This window comes from Schistocerca gregaria, chromosome 8, assembly GCF_023897955.1.
Source record: "Schistocerca gregaria isolate iqSchGreg1 chromosome 8, iqSchGreg1.2, whole genome shotgun sequence".
Classification (NCBI taxonomy): domain Eukaryota; kingdom Metazoa; phylum Arthropoda; class Insecta; order Orthoptera; family Acrididae; genus Schistocerca; species Schistocerca gregaria.
The window spans coordinates 157,560,553-157,577,949 of NC_064927.1; the positions used below are offsets into that span (position 1 = coordinate 157,560,553).

The window sequence follows — 17,397 nt, forward strand, 5'->3', positions numbered from 1 at the left end:
GCATACGGAGCTCCATCGCAGTCTTTAACACTGGTAGCATGCCGCGACCGCGTGGACGTGAACCGTATGTGCAGTTGACGGACTTTGAGCGAGGGCGTATAGTGGGCATGCGGGAGGCCGGGTGGACGTACCGCCGAATTGCTCAACACGTGGGGCGTGAGGTCTCCACAGTACATCGATGTTGTCGCCAGTGGTCGGCGGAAGGTGCACGTGCCCGTCGACCTGGGACCGGACCGCAGCGACGCACTGATGCACGCCAAGACCGTAGGATCCTACGCAGTGCCGTAGGGGACTGCACCGCCACTTCCCAGCAAATTAGGGACACTGTTGCTCCTGGGGTATCGGCGAGGACCATTCGCAAGCGTCTCCATGAAGCTGGGCTACGGTCCCGCACACCGTTAGGCCGTCTTCCGCTCACGCCCCAACATCGTGCAGCCCGCCTCCAGTGGTGTCGCGACAGGCGTGAATGGAGGGACGAATGGAGACGTGTCGTCTTCAGCGATGAGAGTCGCTTCTGCCTTGGTGCCAATGATGGTCGTATGCGTGTTTGGCGCCGTGCAGGTGAGCGCCACAATCAGGACTGCATACGACCGAGGCACACAGGGCCAACACCCGGCATCATGGTGTGGGGAGCTATCTCCTACACTGGCCGTACACCTCTGGTGATCGTCGAGGGGACACTGAATAGTGCACGGTACATCCAAACCGTCATCGAACCCATCGTTCTACCATTCCTAGACCGTCAAGGGAACTTGCTGTTCCAACAGGACAATGCACGTCCGCATGTATCCCGTGCCACCCAACGTGCTCTAGAAGGTGTAAGTCAACTACCCTGGCCAGCAAGATCTCCGGATCTGTCCCCCATTGAGCATGTTTGGGACTGGATGAAGCGTCGTCTCACGCGGTCTGCACGTCCAGCACGAACGCTGGTCCAACTGAGGCGCCAGGTGGAAATGGCATGGCAAGCCGTTCCACAGGACTACATCCAGCATCTCTACGATCGTCTCCATGGGAGAATAGCAGCCTGCATTGCTGCGAAAGGTGGATATACACTGTACTAGTGCCGACATTGTGCATGCTCTGTTGCCTGCGTCTATGTGCCTGTGGTTCTGTCAGTGTGATCATGTGATGTATCTGACCCCAGGAATGTGTCAATAAAGTTTCCCCTTCCTGGGACAATGAATTCACGGTGTTCTTATTTCAATTTCCAGGAGTGTATATTAGGGTGAGTCACCTAACGTTACCGCTGGATATATTTCGTAAACCACATCAAATACTGACGAACCGATTCCACAGAGCGAACGTGAGGGGAGGGGCTAGCGTAATTGTTTAATACAAACCATACAAAAATGCACAGAAGTATGTTTTTTAACACAAACCTGCGTTTTTAAATGGAACAACGATAGTTTTGTTAGCACATCTGAACATGTAAACATATACGTAATCAGTGCCGTTTGTTGCATTGTAAAATGTTAATTACATCAGGAGATATTGTAACCTAAAGTTGACGCTTGAAACCTCCGACGTTCAGTTGCGTGTTATAACAAACATGGGCCACGGTCGGTGAGCAGCATCTGCAGGGACATGTTTACGAGTGTGGCTGTAGTGCACTGTTGTGGTTTAGTCTAGCTGTCGCAGTGTCCGCATGTAACGCTTTCTGCTATTGTTATTCTGCATTCGTCTGCGCGCGCAGACCAACTGTAGTACACCGTGTTACCAGACGTCTGTGATAGTGTAGTGTTGTAGGAGCTGTGACCATGGTGTATTCGAACTCTGAAAAGGCGGAGATGATACTCATCTATGGTGAGTGTCGACGAAATGCAGCTGAAGCCTGCAGGGTGTATGCAGAACGGTACCCGGACAGAGAGCATCCAACGTGCAGCACATTGCAAAACATCTACCGCCAACTGTATGCAACAGGTATGGTCGTAGCACGAAAACGGGTCCGTAACAGGCCAGTCACAGAAGAAGCGGGTGCAGTTGGTGTGTTAGCTGCTGTTGCCATGAACTCACACATGAGTACACGGAACATTGCGAGAGCCGGTGGACTGAATCAAAGTAGTGTCATGCGCATACTGCATCATCACCGCTGTCACCCGTTTCATGTGTCGCTACATTAGCAATTACATGGTGATGACTTTAATCATCGTGTGCAATTCTGTCAATGGGCATTAACAGAGAAGCGGGTTTCACAAACCACGGGGCAGTGAATCTACGGAACATGCATTACTGGTCCGTGGACAATCCTCGCTGGCTCAGACAGGTAGAGCGACAGCGACCGTGGACTGTAAATGTATGGTGCGGAATCATTGGCGACCACCTCATTAGTTCTCACTTCATTGCAGGGGCCCAAACAGCTGAAACATACATCGCATTTCTACAGAATGATCTGCCAACGTTGCTCGAAAATGTCCCACTGGAAACGCGTCGACGTATGTCGTATCAGCATGATGGTGCACCTGCACATTCTGCAATTAACACTAGGCTGACCCTTGACATGATGTTCGACGGGCGTTTCATAGGACTTGGAGGACTCATAAATTGGCCATCCCGTTCTCCTGATCTTACGCCTCTGGACTTCTTTCTCTGGGGTACGTTAAAGGAGAATGTGTACCGTGATGTGCCTACAACCCCAGAGGATATGAAACAACATATTGTGGCAGCCTGCGGTGACATTACACCAGATGTACTGCGGCGTGTACGACATTCATTACGCCAGAGATTCCAATTGTGTGCAGCAAAGGATGGCCACCACATTGAACATCTATCGGCCTGACATGTCGGGACACACTCTATTCCATTCCGTAATTGAAAACGGAAACCACGTGTGTACGTGTACCTCACCTCTCATGGTAATGTACATGTGCGTCAGTGAAAAAGACCAATAAAAAGGTGTTAGCATGTGGACGTAATGTGCTGTTCCATTCTCTTCTGTACTTATGGTCCATCACCGTTCCCTTTGGATCCCTACGTAATTCGGTGCTCTCCGATACACACGATCGAACAGCGGAGGAGTGGTAGTTAAGCGTCAACTTTAGGTTTCAATATGTCCTGACGTAATTAACATTTTACAATGCAACAAACGGCACTGATTACGTATTTGTTTATATGTTCAGATGTGCTAACAAAACTATCGTGGTTTCATTTAAAAAACGTAGGTTTGTGTTAAAAGACATACTTCCGTGCATTTTTGTATGGTTTTTATTAACCAATTACAATAGCCCCTCTCCTCACGTTCGGTCTGTGGAATCGATTTGTCAGTATTTGATGCGGTTTACGAAATATATCCAGTGGTAATGTTAGGTCACTCACCCTATATATATATATACTCGCTTCAACTGATCAACTGCTCTGTTGGCTCCAAGCCTAGGAAACACAGTCCACTTCATTCTGGTGATCCTAGCACGGTGAAGGAACGTGTTCACGAGAGTAACTCAATGAACACACGAGTTATCATCCATCAAGTTGAAATTGTCACCAAAATTCCGGAGTCAATGCCGTAGTAGTTCACAACATGGTGCTTAATTTGTTTGTCAGGAATGGAGGTATGCATCACGCATTTGTCCCTTAACATGTCGTACATTATGTCCTGTAGCCTCTTTGAAAGCGTAATTCAGTTCTGGAGCACTCACCTCACTGTTTCTCTGACTCAGAAGTTGCAGGTATCGATCATTGTGTGCACCAGTCGAATTTGGACAGCCCGTGCAGTGTAAGTCACAACATTACCTATCTGTCCGAAACGATTCCACGTCTGCCCAAGACTACTTTTACTCCAGTTCACACGTCGTGCAATTTCCCTGGTTAAAGAGTCTCCTTCATGTAACATGGTTATGCAATCCAATCATTTTCGGATTAGTAATCCCCTGCTTGACATAGTCGCGTTATTTAAGTACCTGGGTGCAACGTTGCAAACCGATATGAAATTAAATGAAACAACAAGTTTACTGTTACCACTCACTGTTTATTTATCTCTACGACTTCCGTCATCAGGTGGATTAACATTTGTTAATATGACATTTTTGCGTGAGTACAAGATATTTGTGTGTGAGTACAAGAGATTGACCTCATTTACATATATAACATAACACCAATAGCTTGTACAACTTCTGACGTTGACACTATACGTACATCAACTACTGGCGCAAACTGTACATCCATCTGCATATTTTAAAGCATTAACTAATGTATTACCCCAGCCTTTAGGCAGTTATTACATCTAACATTTATAATCTGAAGACCCCTTGCCAGGTAAAAGTCTGCTCTCGTACAGTCACTCATTCCACCCCTCTCTCTCTGTCTCACTTTCTCTTTCTGTCCCTCTGCCTCCACCCTTTCATATCTATCCATTAATCCCAATCAAAATGGTTATTCATGTATATTTTTATCGCTGTAGCCAATATGATTATTGTATTTAAAGTTTATAACATTTCACCTGATTGTATAAACAAGAATGAAGTTTAATCTATTTTAATATATTTCACGTGATTTTATAAGCGAGTATAAAGTTTAAGTTATTTTAACTTGTCAGAATAGGATTCAGATACCACCTGAAGTATTTATTCCAGCGCATGTATGCGACACCTCAAAACAAACACCTCCAAATCTTTAAAAAAAACTTTTCTGTAATAACGTTGTTACGATGTATATTCTTTGTTCTGTGCGATAATGTTTTCTCTTCTGTTATACGATCCTTGCAACGAATAGTTTCCAGACCCCATATTTGTTTACAAAATATTCAAGTGAAGTGTTACGACAGCGAAAGGAACCTGTGACCACTGCAGGTACTGTATTTTAATTATTTTGTGTTTACCGTTGGATATACGTTAATTTTTTGTCAAAAGAAACCCAAAACCATGTTGTGAAATAGCGTTTTGTGTTCTACACTAGACAGTGCCTCAAGTTCCTCCAAAAAATCGTAACACAATACACACACAAATGTCATAATAACAAATGTAAATCCACCAAATGATGGAGGTTTAAACCTTTGAAAGGCGTCGTGGAGTAAACTTGTTGTTTTATTTAATGTCAGTAACAGTCACAGTAAAGGCTAACCTAAAATGTTCGGATTTAAAGTTAAACCAACATGAAATGGAACCAACATGTGAAGATTGTAACAGTGAACGAGAATGGCTGAGTTCAATTTATTGGGAGAGCTGTGGCAAAGTGTGGTTCACCTGTAAAGGAGACTGCATATACTACGCTAGTGCGACCTATTCTTGAGTACTGCTCGAGTGTTTTGGGTGGGAATCAGGTCGGATTAAAGGAAGACATTGAATCAATCCAAAGGTGGGCTAGATTTGTTACCGAACAACATGAAAGTATTACAGAATGCTTTGGGAACGTTGTTTTCAGGGTTAGCCTTCTTATTGATCGGGAACAGTCACAACAGCAACATACCCGCATGACATAATGCAGTGATGCAGAAGTTTTGTTGATGTGTGTGTTTAGTCGGACGAGCTTAGAAAAGCTATATGGCCGTTAGACGGCCCCTACCTGCAGCAGAGTCTCCCTGGACAGCGTGTAGAGGCCGCACACCTTGAGGCTGAGCGCGCGCGAGGATCGCCGGCAGAGGGCGACCAGCAGCCGCCAACAGTGGGTGTCGGCTTCCGGCCATCCGCAGCTGAAGGCGGAGCGCGGCAGGCGGTCGCTCTGCAACACCAGGTGGCCACTCAGGCTAAAGCCGCCCACTCACAGGCCGACCAGTGCACCAACCTCTCTGCCGAGCTGGTCTGCCCCGACACGTTCACTTATATTGTACGATTTTATAAAAGTCGGATCCCACAGCCTGGGTACATCGGCTCCACAGCCACACCACTACCTGCAAGCCACGACTTCTACCTGCCACTCCACACTCCGTCCCTCTCTCTTCTGCTTTGGTATGGTGAAAATTGGGTGGGCTCCGCCATGCAGTCAGTGCGGCCACATGCAATCAGACGAGTCAGTGGCCTGCTCAACGATGAGGGGGCAAAGTTGGCTGAGACTTGTCAGCCTTTGCATGGGTGGCTTAACACTTTGGTCGGATAACAGCCAGTCCCATTCACTGGAAAACAGGCTGCAGGACCATACAAAATGTAACACTATATTATATTACGGGAGAAACCCGCCAGGGTAGCCGAGAGCGCTGACGCGCTGCTTCCTGGACTCGAAGGCGCGCCGGCCCCGGATGAAATCCGCCCGGCTGCTTAACAACGAGGGCCAGTGTGCCGGCCAGACTGGATGTGGTTCTTAGGCGGTTTTCCACATCCCACTAGGTGAATGCCGGGCTGGTCGCCATGTTCCGCCTCAGTTACAAGACTCGCAGATATCTTCATACATTCGCATTACTCCATGGATTAGACTAGTTGCAGACAGTTGGGGTCCACTAATTCCTTCCCGGAGGGTATGGGGTGGCGACAGGGGGGGGGGGGCAACTGGCCACCCCTTAAAATTAACTTGCTACATCCGATTAATCAGCAGACCCCACAAGTCTAGATTAATGCTTAGAAAGAGAGATTAGATTACGGGAGAACACAAAAACATTTTCAGTTGGGTTAATGACAGCGCAAGCAGTTCACACTGGTGCTCTGAAATGTGTGCAGTGGAATTTGTGGCTGGAAATGGTTGAGGAAAAGTCCACTAATCCCCCGTCCAGACCTCAACTTGCCCAAGAAATAGAAGAGCGGAGGGTTCTTGTGTGGTGTTTTGGTTTATAACTACTGATGAAGACAGTGAACGTTTCCTATGAAGAACTGTAATTGAAAGATACTTATCTGCTACCGTCTATAGAATTTAATATATCCTGAGCTCTGTGGCTTACAAGGGAACAGAATTAACTTCCACTCACCGACTTTTTCGTATTGGCAGGATCTGTAGGGCATGACTAAGATTTCAACATTCCTAAAAAGGAAGATACAACTCTCAACCGTTTTCGAGAAAATCGAGTTTGAAAATTTTACACCTATTTATATATTTTATAAGGTCGCTAATATTCAGGAAATCCACAGCCGACTGCCGCCATGATAGCTATGCGTTTTCGGTCACAGGACTGGCTGCCCTCTGTAAACAAAATAGTTGAGTGAATTATTCTAGGATGAAGATGGGGGGGGGGGGGGTCACGTGACGTCGGCCCAGACCGAATGCCAAGAAAAACGACTAAAAAACATATTAAATCGTTAGTTTTCCTACGGAATGTTTTGATTGTGCAGACTGTCGTTACTGAGTGATCAATTTACTATTTTTATAACCTTTATCCTGAAAAAAAGGACAAAAAGTTTTTGTAATGGGATTGAAAAAAATGGATACACAAGGGCTCCCAATCAAATCATCATAATCACTTTATTTATTTATATTATTTTTTATAAGTGTATGGCAAATATAATGGGTCACCTATGGAGCACTGTACGAATCTGGGTGATACTGATCATAGAAAAGTGGTAAACAATAATTAATTCGACCTACAGCACCTGTAATGAACACAGAACCGTTGCATGTGTCCCGTTTTCTCAACGTGTCTATTGAAAAACATACTTGGGTTGCGTCCATACGCTACTCTCGGTCATCATAAAATTTCGTTGCGTACCACGCGTATCTGTTGTTAGAATAACGAGGAAATAAAATAAGAAAAACTGGAAGCCTGGTTTTATCCACAGACCTCGCGCTTATGGAACTAAGCGCTTACTCCATTAGCTCCGGAATACTTGGTTAGTAGCAACCATACAAAGAGTATAACCAAGAATAAAATGTAGAAACTCGATTTTCCTGAAAACGTTGGAGAGTGGCGTCTTGCTACTTACGTGTGTTGCAATCCTAAACGTGCCAAAATGAATCCAATCGACTAGGGGAAGTTCGTACGCTCCCTTTGTTAGTGAAACATGCCGTTTCCTTACATTCATTCAACTATACCTTATTTATGAAATCTGTAACATAATTATCCTGGGGCTATTGGAGGACAAATTCAATATATTTGACCATAAATCAAGATGTATCAACACTCATATTTTATTTAGACGACGCAAACGCAACGTTTTCTTTATTCATCTAGGTCAAGTACTTTATCCATAGTAACATCTGAATGGATGTATAAAACCTAGAGTTTGTTAAAGACTTCATGAATCAAATTTATTTTCAAAACAGAGATCAAATGTGACATGGGACAGTCAATATCCTACATAAGACAATTATATATACTCAAAATAAGATTAACCATAAACATACTATTATGGGAATGTGATCCAGTTTATTTCAATCAGAAACATATATATATATATATATATATATATATATATATATATATATATATATATATATATATATATGCAGGGAAAATTTTAAAACTGACTAAAATTAAAAACCAGTTAAACTATTTCTGCATCGAAGAAAGAAAGCAATCGGTTACAGAAAGTTATAGCGCCCTGTAGCATTATCTGATAAGCATGTCGACGGACAGAAGCATGCACATAAGAAAATCACGAAATCAGAAAAAGAGATGAAATTTAACTACACAAATAGATACTCATTTTATGAAGAAAGTTAAGTTTTGTTCTATGATGAATATGAATAGCCTTCTCACTACAAAATAGTGAGAACGTGGTAGAACCTTGACGAAACTGCGATGTACGAAATCCGACTATGTAGCCACAAAAAAAATTCATTTTAGTGGAACGTCATCCACATTCTAGGCAGACACTGAAAGTGCGAACACTTATGAAAGACTACCAAAGAAAAAGGCATCGATCCTATCACACGAAATGTGGCTGAAACAATGACCCAATTGCAAAGTCCGTTAAAAAATATGGAAATTTCGTATTCCAAGACCACGTTACGTGAAAATAGACCACTTCAATATATCTAAGCCATTGAGATTGAAACGGCTTGAAAAAAAAATTTAACTAAATAAGGTCCTTTTGAATCGACACTCCACATGGTGATCAAGCGATATGTAGAAAAAGAGCTACTCCTGTAAATATGAAAAACACTGGCGCACATGTGAAAGATACTGGAAACGAACAACGTAAATTGACAGTAAACTCTATGCAGAACACTTCTGCCAGACGGTTGGTACAATGTTTATGAGCACTGTTTTGGATTTCCTCTTTAACGTTAAATGGAACAACCAGACTGCTTGTGTCATGACTTAAACACAATTAGGCAACTTGAAGATGTTCTACGAAAGAAACCGGTAGTAACACAATTAATATCTAACACTGGCTGATTCGAGGCATTCTGCTTGGGGGTAGTAGGTTCACAACCACATAGTACTGAGGAAACTTTGTTCAATTTATATTTTGTCCCACTCAGCTGCGAGAATATACAATTAATTGTTGCAGTTGTTACCGGTTCCGGGCTGATTCTCTCATTCTCAACGAATGCACTTAAAAATTACACAGTACGTGTGGTACAGAAATATTTACATACAGGATGCATGTCCATATTACAAGTACTTACATGATTCTAGACATGCTTTGTAATTTACCGGAATTACTTATACAACATAGAGCTAAAAGAGACGAATAGCTTTGTACGAGAAAGTCAAACTGTGAGCAACAAATACTCTCATTGGTAAACAGCCTATGTGCCTACTGTTACACCTGAACGAAGCAACCAAACTGACAAATGTAGTTTTTAGAGGTCAACAGGACACGTTGGTATGTGTCACTTTCATACTGTCCCGCATAGACATATGACTGTCTATTAAGTTGCTATAGTGCTGTCGCCCCCAACGTCATTTATTAACAACATTCGTAAAACATACAAAACTACCAGTTTCACATCACAGGAAATGTTAACAATTGTATTTTAAAAAATAACGTAGCATCTAAATTAAACCTACAAAGCGAGGAGGTGACGACTAGCACTGCCTTCCGTATTCAAAATTGTATTTTCATTGCAAGGCACAATATTTCTATCTATCTCTTGAGATAATGCAACACTAAAAGCTGCTACATTCCATACAGGAAGCCAATGCTAAAATCTACACTCCTGGAAATTGAAATAAGAACACCGTGAATTCATTGTCCCAGGAAGGGGAAACTTTATTGACACATTCCTGGGGTCAGATACATCACATGATCACACTGACAGAACCACAGGCACATAGACACAGGCAACAGAGCATGCACAATGTCGGCACTAGTACAGTGTATATCAACCTTTCGCAGCAATGCAGGCTGCTATTCTCCCATGGAGACGATCGTAGAGATGCTGGATGTAGTCCTGTGGAACGGCTTGCCATGCCATTTCCACCTGGCGCCTCAGATGGACCAGCGTTCGTGCTGGACGTGCAGACCGCGTGAGACGACGCTTCATCCAGTCCCAAACATGCTCAATGGGGGACAGATCCGGAGATCTTGCTGGCCAGGGTAGTTGACTTACACCTTCTAGAGCACGTTGGGTGGCACGGGATACATGCGGACGTGCATTGTCCTGTTGGAACAGCAAGTTCCCTTGCCGGTCTAGGAATGGTAGAACGATGGGTTCGATGACGGTTTGGATGTACCGTGCACTATTCAGTGTCCCCTCGACGATCACCAGAGGTGTACGGCCAGTGTAGGAGATCGCTCCCCACACCATGATGTCTGGTGTTGGCCCTGTGTGCCTTGGTCGTATGCAGTCATGATTGTGGCGCTCACCTGCACGGCGCCAAACACGCATACGACCATCATTGGCACCAAGGCAGAAGCGACTCTCATCGCTGAAGACGACACGTCTCCATTCGTCCCTCCATTCATGCCTGTCGCGACACCACTGGAGGCGGGCTGCACGATGTTGGGGCGTGAGCGGAAGACGGCCTAACGGTGTGCGGGACCGTAGCCCAGCTTCATGGAGACGGTTGCGAATGGTCCTCGCCGATACCCCAGGAGCAACAGTGTCCCTAATTTGCTGGTAAGTGGCGGTGCGGTCCCCTACGGCACTGCGTAGGATCTTACGGCCTTGGCGTGCATCCGTGGGTCGCTGCGGTCCGGTCCCAGGTCGACGGGCACGTGCACCTTCCGCCGACCACTGGCGACAACATCGATGTACTGTGGAGACCTCACGCCCCACGTGTTGAGCAATTCGGCGGTACGTCCACCCGGCCTCCCGCATGCCCACTATACGCCGTCGCTCAAAGTCCGTCAACTGCACATAGGTTCACGTCCACGCTGTCGCGGCATGCTACCAGTGTTGAAGACTGCGATGGAGCTCCGTATGCTACGGCAAACTGGCTGACACTGACGGCGGCGGTGCACAAATGCTGCGCAGCTAGCGCCATTCGACGGCCAAAACCGCGGTTCCTGGTGTGTCCGAAGTGCCGTGCGTGTGATCATTGCTTGTACAGCCCTCTCGCGGTGTCCGGAGCAAGTATGGTGGGTCTGACACACCGGTGTCAATGTGTTCTTTTTTCCATTTCCAGGAGTGTATAATGTCGTTTCCTTTTTATATGTTATTCACAGTCAATAAGGGGAAGAAAAATAAGGTGAAATATATTAAAAGTGACATATTTTTTATTTATGTAACCCTTGTTAACAAACCTCCAATTGCGCAATGAATAACTTTACACAACCCCATACTAAGTATCATCCGACACAATCATTATCCATGGTGTGAAGGCCGCATTCGAAGCCAAAGCTAAATTTGTACATTGAATGACATTTCTTGTAATATAAATGTTGTAGTTCTCTATATTGTACAAATGCTAGCAAATAAATGACGTGAGGGAGCACTATATCAAACTAATAGAAAGCTACATGAACATTCGCATATGTATGAGGGCGACGGCTACCAAGGTGTTCTGTTGACTACTGGAAGTTTTTCATTTGCCAGTTTGGTGGTGTCGTTCAGGTGTGACAGTAGGGGCATAGGCTAACTTATCAATGAGAGTATATCATGTTCACAGTTTAACTTTCTTGACAAAGCAATTTGTGTCTGGCACAATATTGTACACCTGGTTAACGATTAATTACAAAGTATGTCTATAATCATATGGGTACTCGTAGCATGAACATGCATATTGTATGTAATTATTTCTGTACTTCGTAATTTTTAGGTGTGTGGTTTGAGAATGGGTGAATCAACCCGATATCTGTAACCACTACAGGGTTAATAGTATATCCATGCAACTGAGACGGAAAAAAATATCATCGTTTCATCAAATGTCTAATAATACACCCGAGGTGGTTTGCGCTGATAATTAACGAAACTAATTGAGATGGACCTACATTAACTGACTAGCTATTCCTGTCTTGTTTGCAAACAGTGTAGTTGACAGGGCGTGATCCTTGTCTGAGGTCCCCGTCGGTGAGACTTTCTTTATTACCACTGTTTCCAAACAGTGGTATGTGGCTGCGAGCTACACATAATTCCTTGTACATATTTACACACTGATATATCAATAAAGTGGGCAACTTCGTTCACGATGTCTTTGAAGATAGGTACGTCAAAACACGATACCTTCTTTTTCCTATTCTACGATTTCTCCACTTCGGCCTATTTTTCTGCACTGATTTCTTACAGTCGTCCGGCACATAGACGCCACTAAACTGCTAGGGCTTACTTTAGCGGTAGACCGTCGCATCACCTACTGTCACCAGTCCTACACTTTGTAACATGGTTATGTCATTTATGTGACCTGATACTCAAAAATAAATAAAATAATTTCATAAAAGGCAGTATATCTATTGAGTATGGGTAAAAGTGTTGAGTACTGCATCCGAATATGCGTTCTCTTCTGGAATTGCGTTGTATGCAACACCTTTTACTACATTTCTTAGCTAAAAGTGATAAAATATACTATGTGTGAAGCGGCTTACACTATAGACCGTGTAGCGTAATCGTTAAGAGCTTCCAAAAATATTAATATAAATCTGTTATCGCGAGGCCGAGTGGCCCAGTAGATCAATAAATGTTCAAAAATTTTCTTGTCTCTTTATTCCAGCATTCTAAGTCAATGGCGACTTTGTGCTACCACACTTGTTATACGAGGGATATTCGGAAAGTAAGTTGCGATCGGTCAAGAAATGGAAACTACTGTGAAACTCTAATAAAGCTTTGCACTTATGTGTTCTACAGTGTCTCTAATACGCCTGTCAGTTGCATCACTTCGCTCTTTTCAGTTCTGAGCGTATGATGAGCACATAAAGATGCGTAGAAAATAGTGTTTCCCGCCGAGTGTGGGGTCCTGGTGAAAGAGTTCGCCTGATGTTATGCAGCCCACATTACAGAACTGTCATATGGTTTCTGCTTCGTGACAATTCTCGGTCGTTATCTGCAGGGGCAATGAAGATGCTCCTGCAGCGTTTTCGATGGGAAGTGTTTGATCACCCGCACTACAGCCTGTAATTGGCTTTCTCTGTGTTCCATCTCAGCTCACATTAACTACGACAACGAGCTATATATTAGCGCAGAGAATTGGCGGGAAGCACAGGTGGCTGCGTTCTATGACGAGAGTATTGGAAAGTTGGTACACCGCTACGACAAATGTCTAAGTCGAAGTGGAGACTGTGCAGAGCAGTGGTTGGAAGCTGTAGCTAACTGCTGGAGATAAAATATTTCTGATTATCATAGTGGTTTCCATTTCTCGATCAATCGGAACTTACTTTCCGAATAGCCCTAGTACACTCTGAGTACTATTCACTTCTACCGGATATGTGTACAAGGTGTCTTCGTGAGAAGGTCCAGTTCTAATCCACTACAGAAAAACAAAGCAAGATAGTTATTCCTTCATATGTGGTGAAGAGAGTCAATGACCGCGAACTACCTCAAGTGTTCCATTATAGTTTGGCTGTAAGCGTAGACCAGGTGTGAGTTAAATTCATAGGTGTAGTACTGATGGCCTACCAAATAAATTAATAAGAGACGGAACATGTCCCCTATGGTACACAAATCAGGTCGGAACCATGAAGCAGAAAAGCAACTAAAAAATCACGCCAGAAGTAAAAGAACGCAAAATCACGAAGAGTGGTGCTGTTGTACAGGAGTTTCTCTCGATGCTTTTAATAGTTCCAAAGCGAAATTCTTCTGGAAGTCCAGCAGGAAATCCAAAGAGATTCTCGTCATATGTCAGTACACCAGCGGCTACACACACTCAATACCTTCATTACATGACAGCAATGGTAATGTTACCGATTACAGTGCCAATAAAGCAGAGTGTGTAAACAAGATTTTCCGAACTTATTTCGTTAAAGAGGACAAAGTAAATATTCCAGAATACGGATGAAGGAAAGCTGCCAGCATGAGTAACTTAGAAGTAATTCCCAATGGTGTAGCGAAGCAACTAAGGTCCCGTGATAAAGCCAAGTCTTCGAATTCAGACTTTATAGCAGTTAACTTTCTTTCGGAATTCGCTGACTGTAGCTACCTCGTAGCCTCTGGGCTTTTAGTCTCAAATTTAACGACTCAGCTACTGATTCACACTCCAAGCAGAAAATTACATTCAAATACCAACGTCAAAGACTAAATATTCCCTGCGGAACGGTAATGAAATCCTGTAATGCTGTGAAGAGCTGCTCGGAGAACGCCAATCGTAAGGCCTTGGTCGGAGTGTGGAAAATTCAGCCTTACGAAATCGTCCAGCAAAATCAAACCACACTGTAATGAGAACTTGCATGGAATTCATTTTCGTTCCAGGTGACACTTGTACGACAGCGCGCGTTGTAATAATCACTCATGTACTTCTTACTAGTAAGTCATAACAATGGTTAACGTTATTATGGTTTTGGAATAACCTCGGTGTTGGTTACTTTTTGCCTATAAATCGACGTACATCAGGCAGCTCTGGATTTACAGTATTTCCGAATCGGGGCATAAACTTGATAGTGGTGCTCACCCCCCCCCCCCTCCCCTCCCTCCTTCGAGCGTTTGAGATAGGACGTCAAAATTTTTAAAAAATCGGTTTTCAAAAATATGTTCATTTTGCAGCGCACGTCATTCTGAAGATTTTGATATATAAAATGTATATGTTCGAGGAAATGTAAGGCATATTATTCGGTCTTAAGTGAGCTGAAGTGTAGTGTCACGCCTCTTCACACAGCGTTCTTCTATAGCACATCACTGTATTTCGCTTTGTGGAATTCAAGGTGTGCATTTTGTAACGGAAGCCATCAAACCTATATTCAGGACAGTGGAAATTAAAATGTTCTGTGGTGTCTCTCCTTTTCCCAGTCGGCTAGTTTGACATTCTACCCTCCCCCCCCCCCCCCGCCTTAAAAAAACTCACGATTAGTATTAGATAGGGTTATTTGTGACCGGAAGAATAAGAACTCTTCAGAATATTTGCACTCTTTATTGGCTACTAGCTATAATAAAATTAAATAAAGGAAACATAAAACAAGTAGAGAAAAGAGACAAGAAAGACAGTACAAATTTCTTCAATCCTTAGGTCCCACCATGTTTTTCTCTCTAGTCTTGCTACAGATTTACAGGGCCTGCTTTCCTTTCTGCGAAAGAACCTATTACCTAAAATTCGTCAAATGTTTCCTACATGAAAAATCAAAAGGTCGTTGTCTAATACTGAAAAAGCTGTTAATACGTTTAGAACTCAAGAGTGATGTGGTTTCTCGATTTGATTACGTCTATGCGTCACTGTCTGTTAGCTAAAGCGAAATAGGCCATTCTAGTTTCACAGCAATTGTAACACACGCCTAATAAGCCAGACTGTTTTGGCACATATAGTCATTTTTATTCATTTACTTAAATAACACAACAGAACATAATTTATGAAGTACTAATATCAAATGCCTATTGTGCCTACTACACGCAAAAAGTTTTAAGTTATGAAATAGCTTCACGTTTCACTTATACGCTTAAGTTTCTCAAGTATGAGATCGAAAAGCAGTGGTACGAAATTTTTATATAAATTTGGAATCGTCATATTTTTCCATATAATTTGTATAATGTCCCTGTTCCTTCTCCTTCTTCTTTCTAACAAACAATCTTGTCATAACTAATTCTGTAACTATTCCTGCCATTGCCAAAACTTACTCGCCGATTAACTTCACGAAACCTGCCACAATCACAGGTTCATTTATCCCGTGTTTATTCTCCGGTTTGGCGTTATAACATATTCGTACAATGCATTTACCGCGCTATTACGGGAGTGTACAACTCGTCCTTAGTAGTGTAGCGATCTGACAAAAATTTACTGTGAAACGTCCCCTATGAACAATTATACACGAAAGTGCTTAAACTGACACACAATATTTTTTTTAGCGCAACGCGATCTGACTTTTAATAATCCCTACAAAAGAATGGCCCTGACTAACATTAACCTATACCTTTCACAAATCACTTACCTCACTGAAATCTTCGTTGCTCGAACTACTGCAGTACAGCGAGTGCCACTACTGCCAGCTAAATAAAAGATTCAAACTACGGAAGGCACTAACTACTGATAGGCATAGTTAGCAAATGAAAGATTTTCATAGAGAACAAACAACGTATTTGCCTTAATAGTCATAATATATACATCAGTTCATGACATCCATTCTTACAAATTTCAAAACTCCGCCATCTCTCTCCCCACATCCACCACTGCTGGTGGCTCACCTCCAACTGCGCAACGCTACGCGCTGTTAACATCCAGCCGCCCAACACTACAATGGCGAGTATTACAACAATGCCAACCAGCCACTGACTGCACACAGCACAGCCAGTGATTTTTCACACAGAGCGCTATGTGGCGTTACCAATAAAAAAACCTAAACAGCCTACTTACAACTGTCAAAATTTCATTAACTTGGATATGTTACCGTCTAAACTCGATTTTAGGATGAACTAGTTTCGCCTAGGTCAAATTAGTTCATCCGGTTACCGATAGGATAAAACAGTTTAGCCAAGGTCGAATCGGCATATCCCAGTTAGAATTTATATGCTTTAGGATTAAGTAGTACTTCCTAGTCTGAACTAATTTTACCTAGTTTGTATCTTCTATAAGCTTTTCAAAGTAAACTGAACAAATGAATAGAAACAAAATAGTCAATGTGATTCATTTTAGTTATTTATTAAATAATCAGTAATTTCACATGTGTCACTAGATCACCTTACATGTATCCATCCACAGAAATCACCAACCGATTCGACTTAGGCCAAACTGTTTTATCCTATCGGTAACAGGATGAACGAGTTTGACCTAGGCGAAACTAGTTCATAATAAAACAGGGGTTTGGCCGGTAACACATACACCGAGAAGATGGTATGTAATCTTTCTTACCTGTTATTCCTGCCAGTCGTTTATTTCCACTCTGGTAGGTGGAATCTATGGACTTCGCTAGTAATTATAACAACGCTGATCATTCGCTCACCCTACCAACCGCAAAACAGCGATTGGCATTCACCCGTTCGGGTTTATTCGGCACAGCTCATACAGCCCCATTCCCTTTTGTCTGAGGGAAAGTTTTTTATTTCTAGATGCGACGGGGATTCCCATGACAGAGACATGGCATACAC

The 17,397-nt window shown here is 43.2% G+C and overlaps 1 protein-coding gene across 1 annotated transcript in view; it reads right to left on the minus strand.

The window, feature by feature from the left end:
• Positions 1 to 17,397, minus strand: part of LOC126285085 (odorant receptor 46a-like) — an 81,398-nt gene that overhangs the window by 15,036 nt on the left and 48,965 nt on the right. Inside the window, exon 6 of the mRNA XM_049984409.1 lies at positions 5,494 to 5,649. Coding sequence (XP_049840366.1) covers positions 5,494 to 5,649 — 156 coding nt within the window. The remainder of the gene's footprint in view (positions 1 to 5,493; positions 5,650 to 17,397) is intronic.